This window comes from Python bivittatus, unplaced genomic scaffold, assembly GCF_059951505.1.
Source record: "Python bivittatus isolate LINGU-HERP-01145 unplaced genomic scaffold, Pbiv_v1 ctg000280_np1212, whole genome shotgun sequence".
Classification (NCBI taxonomy): Eukaryota; Metazoa; Chordata; class Lepidosauria; order Squamata; family Pythonidae; genus Python; species Python bivittatus.
Genome location: NW_028277066.1, coordinates 1,305,971 through 1,316,344, shown reverse-complemented (window position 1 = coordinate 1,316,344; position 10,374 = coordinate 1,305,971). Strand labels below are relative to the sequence as shown.

At 41.7% G+C, this 10,374-nt stretch overlaps 1 protein-coding gene across 7 annotated transcripts in view; it reads left to right on the top strand.

Moving 5' to 3' along the window:
* Positions 1–330: 330 nt before the first annotated feature.
* Positions 331–10,374, top strand: part of CIT (citron rho-interacting serine/threonine kinase) — a 91,533-nt gene continuing 81,489 nt past the window's right edge. For all 7 annotated transcript variants that reach the window (XM_088143214.1, XM_088143217.1, XM_088143215.1 and 4 more), the window contains exons 1-5: positions 331–403; positions 3,782–3,913; positions 5,393–5,534; positions 7,716–7,891; positions 8,588–8,689. In XM_088143214.1, the coding sequence (XP_087999340.1) occupies positions 3,818–3,913; positions 5,393–5,534; positions 7,716–7,891; positions 8,588–8,689 (516 nt within the window). In that variant the 5' untranslated portion in view covers positions 331–403; positions 3,782–3,817. The remainder of the gene's footprint in view (positions 404–3,781; positions 3,914–5,392; positions 5,535–7,715; positions 7,892–8,587; positions 8,690–10,374) is intronic.

Here is a 10,374-nt window from a genome sequence, read left to right as displayed (position 1 = left end):
CCGTTTTGTAAGCTCACGGCGCCAACCGCTCAGAAAAGGAGCTAACGCAACGCGCGTCGTGTGAACGCGGTCCTAGAACCTCGCATGGAACTCTTGCGGGCCACGTGACACCTCACCCCCCCATTGATTCGAAGGAGAAAAGGAAAATTCGTTATGACCGTTGGGCTCGTGAGGCCACGCCCCCGGGCCTCCCTCGCGGACACGGAAGCGTCAGCAGGACGCGCGCGAGCACGCACGCGGACCCGCCCCTTTGTGACGTCTCCCGCGGCGGGGATTGGCGGAGAGCGCAGATGACGCGATTGTCGCGTCAGAACAGCTGGGAGGGCGGCGCGGCGCGGGGCGGGGCTTGCCGGCTGGCTCCATTCAAACGCCGATGGCGGGAGCTGCGCCGCGGTTGTTGCGGGTATGGCGGGTCGCGCGGCGGGAGGGCGCTGAGGCTCAGTGTTGCGAGCTGAGCGAGTAAGCCTCCGTTTAGGGAAGCGCGGGGGTGGGGTTGTGCTGGCCAGCGAAAGGGGTCCTCTGCACACGCCCAGAGGTGTTTGTTCTGTTGCACTGCTTTGCTTCAGGCCTCAGGTTGAATAGTTACGGGCATGCGAGAGAACGCAGAACTCGGGTCTTCAGATGTTGACGTTCCGGAACCCCTAAGAACTGTCTGGCTTGGCGTGGCTGGTGCTTTATCTTAATTTTGATTTATTTTACTTTATTTTATTTTACTTTATTTCAATGTGTTTTATTTTTGTTATCCCGCCTTTTATATATTTTGGCTGCGAGCCTTGAGTTGACCAGAACGCCTTCCTCCTCCTACTTTTCCCACAACAAGAACCCTGTGAGGTGGGTTGGGCTGAGGGAGAGGGACTGCCCCAAGGTCACCCAGCCGGCTTTCATGCCTAGGGCAGGACTAGAACTCACCGTCTCCTGCTTTCTGGGCCGGCACCTTACCTACTACTTTTTTATTTATTTTAATTTTATGACCCACCTGTGACTGATGCACTCAGCACAACAAGCACAAATCCTGGCTTACAAGCTAGGCTGCCTGTGGTCTCCCAGCCCCCCGTGTTGCAAACATTTTGCAGGAACATATGCCATGAGCCCTGCTGTTGTCCCAAGTCATAGTCTGTGGGACTAAGCTTGATAATAAACCATAGTTAGTTGGGTTTGGGGAAGGTTCTAAGCCAATGGCCCCTGATGTGGCTTTGCATGTCTGTAAATCCAGTCAGGGTTTGTGAGTGTGGAAGATTCTCCCTATGCCAGTTTATTTGCTTTCTCTCCTAATTCTGCAGGAGTTCAAAGTAGTAACAGGAGCACTCCTGACTTCTGCTTCTCCCCAAAGGGAATTGTCCTTTGCTTCCTTGCTAAAACTTGGTTTCCTTGGTCCCAATCCAATACTAGAAGCCATTCCACATGCTGCATTGGGAATGTTGGGAGGGATAACTGCGTAGCATGTTTACTTCTGTGTTACACCCCATGTGCCCTTCAGCTGGAAAGGGGACAATAGCATTTGAGATTCCAAGCTGAAGTGAAAGGTGGACCTCCTCTTCCAACCTCTACCAAGAGGGCTGCAGCAAACAAACTTGGAGAGAGCTGTGAACATGCGCAGAGTGTCTTTTCTCCCCACAGTTGCATATTGAAGCAGCTTTGGAGTCATTTGCTTTTAGAGAAGGCAGTGTTGAACTTTCCAGATCATGTTTCTGGAACGCCACTGACTTGAGGGGAATTAGCTGAGAAGACTTTCAAATGGAACTCCAGCAAGGTGGCTTTCTGGAATTCTAATGAGGTTCTTCAGCTTCTTCCCAAGTGGGAAGGATGAGGAACTTTCTTGTTTTTGGAAATGCTGGGAAGACAAGGAGATATTATTTGGCAAAATCTGATGTGACCTTGGAGAGATTCCAGAAGGGAGAACCTTAAAAACTCTGCCAATTCCAGTTCATTCTTTCCTCTAGCAGGATTGTAGGGAGGGAATAATGGTTTGGGTATAATGAAGGCTAGATAGAGATGGGCTAATAAAGTCACACTTTAAAGTACTGACAGTGTTAACTAGCTGGGTAACGAAATGTTTGCAAGAAAACAACCAAGCTTAGAGAACCCCAAGAACTCCACAGTTCAACCCTGAGCCACATAGATTCTCTTCTATTGGTATCACATTTTAAAATCATTATTTTTAAAGCCCTTTATGGAGTGGCACCAGAATATAGCAGGCATCACCCTTTGCCAGAACTGATTCAGCCTGGGTGGTGTAGTCCTCAGAAGATGGCCTGTTGCTAGGTCTGCTGTCTCTGTAAGGTATGTGGCCTTCTCAGTGGTGGCCCTGTTTTATGGGACACTCTCCCCTTGGAGGTATGAATGGCCCTAACCCTGCAGGCATTTTGTAAACAAGCTGAAGCAGTTCCACTCAAAGGTGTGTTCAGCCCTTTTCAATATTTTAAAGTGTTAATATTTTAAGTGTTATTAATAACACTTGAGAAAAAATATATTCATGGAATTGGGAGGGAGATAACATGACAATATATACACAAGTACAAGAGGACATGAGAGGAGAATAAGAAAATATAAGACAAATAAACCAGTTATTTTTAAAACTTATTTATTTTTTTAATGAAATGTTGTGCAAGTTATAGCTTTCCTGAATATCATTAGTATATTACTAATAATTAGAAATATGTTAAGAAACTAAAACACTATTGAACTTAAGCAAACAATGAGTAATAAAGACCATCTTAACACAATATAAATCTCTGTAGAATTGTACACTGTAGTAAATTCATATTACAAGAAATCTATTCTGATTTCACTAGCTCATAAAATTGAACTATAGATTCTCTGCATATTAGTTTACTTTTATGGGCATCTGTGATATTTAAATTTTGGATTATTTTAATTGTTATTGTTTGTTTTGTTCTTGTACCTTGCCCAGAATTTGCTGGGGCTGGAATGGGTTATAAATATTGTAAAATAACTAAGGCACCTCTTTGCCTTGCTTTGTCACATACTCCCCCCCATATGTTTTATAATTTTCCTTTTGTGGAAATAATAGTTGTGAGACTCTGAAGATGAATTCAAGGGTTGGGCAGGAGGCTCATATCCTGCCCCCCCTCCCACATACACACACTTCCCCATGGCAAAGAAAGGCAGAATCTTCATCCCAGAAGGGAAGAAAACTGGAAAGATTAATCCCCCCCATGATTCTCATCACAATTACTGTCCCAGCATTGCTAACAGCTGCCTCAAAATAATTTTTTCCCTAACATGTTGCTAATGGCTGATGAGCCAGACGTGAGGGAAAAAGGAATGGGGACAGCAAACACATTTGTGGTTTAAAGTCAGGGTTTAATAGCTTTTATGTCCCTTCTGATTGGGAATAAATAGGTACAACTTCACAGCTAGGGTTGTCAAACCATGGAAACAAGAATTGCATTCCTCCCCAACGTCCCCATCCTGAAGAACAGAGTTATGTCTTCAGCCAGACTTTTTGAGTTGGATGGAAAATTATTTTAGCCATCATTTTTCCTCAGGGGACTTCAAACTGTTCTACATTTTGGTTGGATTGCTGGTTGCCTTAGGGGCCTGATAGGAGTGATTAAGAACTGAAATATTAAATAATAGAATTCCTTGGAGTTGTTGCTTATTAATCAAACAGTATAGTTTATGAAATCTTTATTTTAGTATACTCTGGCTGAGTTGCTTTTCATAACGGAATATAATAGGTTTCCAGAATTAAAAAGGCCCAAAGATCTTACATCTTGTTTTTTGTGTTAATCCTTCTAATAGAGATTTTATACTATAGGTTCCATCTTAGTGGGAGTGTATTCTGCTGATAAAGATGCTGAAGTTTAAATATGCAACACCACATCCCGTGGAACTGGGCACAGTGGAACCTATTGCCAGCCGTGCTTCTCGACTTAACCTGCTTCTTCAGGTAACTTTGCTTGTTAATTTATTTCCTATTTAATCTGCCCTGCAATTCTCAAATAGTATTTTTTTTCCCATGATGCTGAAATGGGGTTGACTAGACTAGCTGATTTGAGATTTGTGTACCCAGACCTGGTGAGTAAGCTATGCTGTTTTGTTCCTCTTAATAATAACAGTAATAATAATGTGGTATACTTTGATAAGAGTCAGCTCAGTCTTGTGGTTAAGGTCTTGGATTAAAAAATGGGAGGTTGTGAGTTCTAGTCCAGCCTTAGGGGCAAAGCCAGCTGGGTGACTTTGGGACAGTTGTTCTCTCTCAGTCGAGGAAGAAAGGTCTGGCAATTCAGAAAATGTTGCAAGAAAACTGCAGGAGCTTTTTCCTGTAGACACCAGGATTTAGGATTGACTGGACCACAAACACAGCAACAACATCATGTGATACAAATCTGATTTGTATTTTGCCTTTCTGCCCAGAAAACTGAATGCTGATTAGGGCAATAAAAGAACACTATTTCATATGGCGCTTACATAACACAACGTTTAAAACGTTTGTGTCGAGAAAGCACATATCTGCAGCTTGTGGATATTATACAGATGTGCTAGAACTCTTTCACTTGTCCCATTTTTTTCATAGGATAATGGAATTGGAAGGTTTGTCTAATGATCCACTGGACCATCTCTGACAGACAACCTTCCAGCCTCTGTTTGAGCAGAACTCACCACTTCATGTGGCAGCCTGTCCCATTGACTGACAGGTTGTGCAGTCAGGAAGTTCTTCCTGACCTCCAGCCTGAACATACTTCCTTATTTTTCAACCCACTGGTTCTGACGTAGCCCCTCTGGGCAGTGAACAATAAGCCTGCTTTTAAAGAGACATATTTGGTTTCGAATTAGCCTATTATGAAAGAGCAAAATGTGGTTTAGCTGGTTTACTAGAAATTGTGCAGCAGGTAATGATACCCCTTATTCTTTATTTGATTCTCTTGCTTACAGGACAGTTGTTTTTAAATAGCTGCTCTAAAAACTGTGGTTCATTTGGGATAATGGTAGCAGTTAGAGGAGTTAAATCCGCCAGATGTTGCTCTTCGGTTTCCACCAGACCCATGGGAAGGGGGGTGGGAGTTGTAGTTCAGCAGCAGCAGCATACCAAGAGGGCATCAAAGGGACAGCGCATGCCCTGTGACATCATAGCACAAATTCTGCTCTTGCTAACTTGCATTTTGAGGTCTGATGCAAATATATACGTTTTAGATTTTGCATCATGATGCGGGTTTCATCACTTGTTCCCCTTGCTTCCCTCCCTGCCCCCCCCCCCCCCACCGGCAGATCCCAAACGGTTCTAAAAGTGAAAGAAAGGAGTGAAAGAATTTTATACACATCCAGTGACCTGGTGTACAGCCTGTTTCTAAAAATAGGACAGTTTACTAATTGTATATAAATATTACTCTTCTGTTCTTGTTTCACTAAGATTTGCCTTTGTTTTCAGGGGAAGTTATCATCTCTTGCACAACAGCAGATGTCTCCGTTCTCAAGAGAAGGCATTCTGGACTCCCTTATGGTGCTTTATGAGGAATGCAACAATCCTCTTCTAATGAAAATGAAGCACGTGGGCAATTTTATTAAAAAGCGTATGTCTTGTTGACTTCCTTTTAGAGCTTCAAAACACAAGGTCAAACTTTTCTATAAGAATCTTGATTGGACTTTGCTTTTCAACCCAGAAACATCAGCCTAGTAGCTATCTAATGTCTGGTTTGGCCTTGTACATATTCTGATTGGGGCTATATATTTTTAGTAGGACTGCTAGGGATGGGTCCAGTGACAGGGTGACATCACTGGGTGGAATTAAAATATTCAGTCTGTTTTCTTAAGGGGCAGGGTTTGGAGGAGAGACTAAAGACTTTCTATAGACGTTATACTTATTACGCACCTTTTTGTGGCAATATAAGGTTGAAAATTATTGTACCAAACTTTGGTGGTATGACTTGATGGGTGCAAAATAAGGATTTGGGGGGCAGGCTGTAGCCTACAAAATAATGCTAGAACTTACGCGTGTGTGTTTGTATTTCTCCATGAGTTTCAATATATATATAGTTCTCCATAAGTTTCAATAAAGAATGACCATATTTCTTACAGACATATAGTACTTAATCTATGTCTGTAAGCAGCTTGGATTAGGGAAGTCCTGGATAAAAAATGTATTATTTTGGGGGTGGGGGAGAAAGAGATTGGATGAGAGGAAGATATAGGTATGTTTGCTATTACTGTATTTTCTTTCATCTACTGGGAAAAAACAAATACTGGACAGTTATAAGTGCAGACATTTAAGAAACAGCTATTTTTAAAAAGCTCTTTAAAAGGCCTTAGTATGTATACTTATGAGAGTCAGTTTGAGATAGTGGTTAAGGCACCAGATTAGAAACCAGGAGACTTTGAGTTCCAGTCCTGCCTTAGGCATGAACCCAGCTGGGTGACTTTGGACCAGTCCTTTTCTCTCAGCCCCAGAAAGGAGGAGGCAAGGGCAAACCACTGAATATGTTGCCAAAAATTCTGCATGGACTTGTCTGTATAGTCACCAGGAGTTAAAATTGACTCAAAGGTGTGTGCATACACATACATACCCAAAGTAAATTTGTAGATGAGCTTCTTTACAGGATAGGATGCTTGGAGTCTCAATTATGTGTATGTTCTGGTCAGTGAGGTTTTCTTCAAATAGTTGTGTATAAGAAAGCAGTTCTGGAGTTATGGTAGAGATATGGAGTATTTCTTGAAGAGAATCTAAAGTTAATCACTCTTGTAAGAATGTTTTTACGTTCTTTATGAATTGTTGATGGAACCCAGATGTATTGTACACAGAGACCTGTATGTGGTACATTGTGGGGCAGCTAAAACTGTTTATCTACTTGCCCTTTCACCCTCCCCAATCTGGTGCCTCTAGTTCTCTTGGGCTGTAATTCCCAAAAATTTGCAGCCAAGACCTTGTAGGCTCAGAATTCTGCTAATTTTAGACCTAACATATTTGGAGAGCACCAGGTTGGGGAAGACTGGCTTAGGGAACTGAAAATCTTTTGTACGCCACAGCTGATTGTATTCATGTCTGATAGGCTACAATGGGCTGTACAGGACAGCCTTTGAAGATGGTTCAGAAATTTCAGTGCATCCAAAATAGAATTCCTAGATTCCTAACTGGGACTGATTGATACAGTCATCATGTTATGCTGGTGCTTTGGCATATGTGCAGTTTCCATTTTGTCTCTAGGCTCAGTTCAGAGAGTTGAAGGCCATATTTGACCACATATTTGTCAAGATCATCCACATCAACCATGTGAACATGTAGGTCATCTTTGGAGAACCTCTGCTGCATCCCCTGCCATTCGTAGTTAGGTGACTGCTAGCTACAAGGGTCATGTTACCATAGTCAGTGCCAATTTTTACTGTGTATTTGTATAATGTTTAATTTCTGTACTATGTTGTGATGCCAGCTTTTAAGCAATGGTGTAATATGCTTTGAAATTTTCATTGCTGTATGGTTTAAACTGTATTACAAAAGTAAGGTAAAATTTGAGAATGTAGGGAGAAAGCGAGATGGAAGAAGACAAGGCTGCAGGTAAGAGTGAGGATCTGGGGCTGAATGCAGAAAGGTTCTTGTTCCAAACCATGAATGAAACCAACATCAGATTTGTACACAGAGGATATGAAAGCGGTATTATTGGTGAAACAGACAGGGTTGATTAGGTAAACTTCAGCAAAGGCAACTAATGCAGTGGTTTGCTCATTTTTCCTCCTTATCCTGCCTTCCTGATCTTGTGCAGATTCAGATTCGATAGCAGAGTTCCGGGAACTTCAGCCCAGCTTGAAAGATTTTGAAGTCCGGAGTCTGGTAGGATGTGGTCATTTTGCGGAAGTCCAGGTTGTGAAAGAAAAGGCAACCGGTGACATTTATGCTATGAAGGTGATGAGCAAGGAGACTCTGTTGGCAAAAGATCAGGTACGCCCCTGTTCTACTGAGAATTCTCTAACGGCACATAAGTTTAATAGCAGTTGTAGGAAACTTGCAAATGCAGTCCTTGGTATCTCCCTATAGACTTGTCAGAAATGTAGACAGGCTTGATATAAATAGTTATATTCTGTCCTTCTAAAGCAGTGTTTCTCAACCTCAGCAACTTTAAGATGTGTGGACTTCAACTCCCAGAATTCCCCAGCCAGCATGGCTGGCTGGGGAATTCTGGGAGTTGAAGTCCACACATCTTAAAGTTGCTGAGGTTGAGAAACACTGTTCTAAAGCATATCCAGTACCTCGACAAGGAGGATCAACTGTGACAGTGCGACAAAAGCTGCATCGTGTCATTGCAGTGCGAGTCTCACCACGTTTGTGTATGTGTCTTGATGTTGCAACGCTTCCAGAAGGGGCAGAACTTGTGGTGTACATTTCTTTTGTTAGGAATGAGGAGTATATGTGGCCTGGGAGCAGCAAAACTCTCAACGGTTTACATCTCACATCGACAGGGGTTAGAAACTTGTTTTTAATAAGTTTGAAAGTTGAGAGTTCCATAAATAGAATACTAGGCCTAAAAAGCTCTGGTTTTTGATATGAGGGGCCATTTCTGCTGAAACTCCAAAATGCAAGTTTAAGCCCACGTTTTTCCCCCTTCCATGAATTTAATGATTTTTTTTTAAAATTTAGGTATCATTCTTTGAGGAAGAGAGAAATATACTATCTCAGAATACCAGTCCTTGGATTCCACATCTTCACTATGCATTCCAGGATAAAAAGAATCTTTATTTGGTAAGCTTTGTGTTTGCAAGCTCATCCTGGGTTTGTAGGGTTCCAAATTCAGGCATGTAGCTGGCTGTTAGAGTTGGATTCTGCTGTGCTTGCTTCAAAGCAGTTTGAGAGGGAAATTAGGTTAGGTGCTAAACTGAAGGTGAGAACTTATGGAGCATGAAGAGCAGTTAATCTGCATTTTTCAATTATGTCCATCTTTAAATCTTTTTACGTGCTAGCTTTTTAAAAAAGGGCTATTTGAAATGGAGCTTGCCTTCTTTCAGGCCTATGTTGGTAATGCAATGTTTCTCCTGTGCCCAGTGAATGGTCCTGTGTAGATTGATGATGACATCATGATAGCATTGAGTTAAACAGCACTTTACAAGTAACAAGCGCAGAAAACTCTTTACTTTAAGAGTGTTAGAAAGCAAAATGGAGGGGTATATGTATTAACATAGTCTGTCTAATGTAGCCATCCATCCATTCATCTATCTAAACAAGTATGATATAGTGGTTAAAGGCACCAGGTTGGAAACCAGGAGATTGTGAGTTCTAGTCCTGCCTTAGGCACAACGCCAGCTGGGTGACCTTGGGCCAGTCCCCCTCTCTCAGCATAGGGAGAAGAAGGCAAAGGCAAACCAATTCCAAAATGTTGTCAAGGAAACTGCATGGACTTGTCCAGGCAGTCACTAGGAGTTAACATTGACTGAAAGGCACAAAAATATGGTGTATGTGAGTATACTGTATATATCCAGCCCTATCTTAAGGAGGTTGCAACCTAAAACAGGAGGGGAAAAGGATAATAGTAAATAGAATAATTGTTTCTTGTTACTTTATTCAATTTCCCTTACAGGATTTTGATTGAGTCACAGTAGCTAGATTAAATTACAGGTTCTTAAGAAAAATTCCTGGAAAGGATAATTTGAGGCAGAATAACTTTGGTTTTGTGTTTTACTGGGGGTGTGGAACTCTTCATCTATGGAGGTCCTGGAAAAGGGTGTTAGAGTCCTTTCAAATGTAAAAAAATGATTCCTACCTCTCATGTTAAAATGGAAACTCTTCTGTGATTGTGACTAACCCATGTTTTGCTTAATCACGATGAGTATTAAATAGATCACACCTGGTTGGGTTAGAATATGCTGAGCCAAGTGGTTATTCAGGTTTTCACTTGTGTTGAGTCAAATAGTGTAAATATGTAAGTCATGGTTATGGATTACCATTATATATTAACAAAGCTTATTGTGGTTGCTTCAACAAAACATGACTATGTCTGTTTTGAGAACACAGTGCTGCAGCTTATCTTCAGTCTTTCTTTCCTCTTTAAGCAAATAGTAAGATATTGGTCACCTAATCTGTTGCTTGCCAAATGCTTATACTAATGCAATATTTAGTAATAGTTATAGTTGATTGTGTATAAATCTCAAGTACTTTATGATACATCTAGAGTATCATAAATGACCTGCCACCTTTATATTTCTCTTGAAACAACTGACTCTTATATTGCGTGTACAGGTAGTCCTTATTTAGGGACCACAATTGGGACTTGCAACTCAGTCCTTAAGTGAAGCAGTTGCTAAGTGAAACTGCGGCTGTGCTTACGATCTTACTTCAGCTTTCCTTTGTATCAGGGTCGTAAATTCAAGGACTGGTTGTAAAGTTATTTTTTCATCACTGTCATAACTGCGAACAGTCACTGTCCGAGAGAG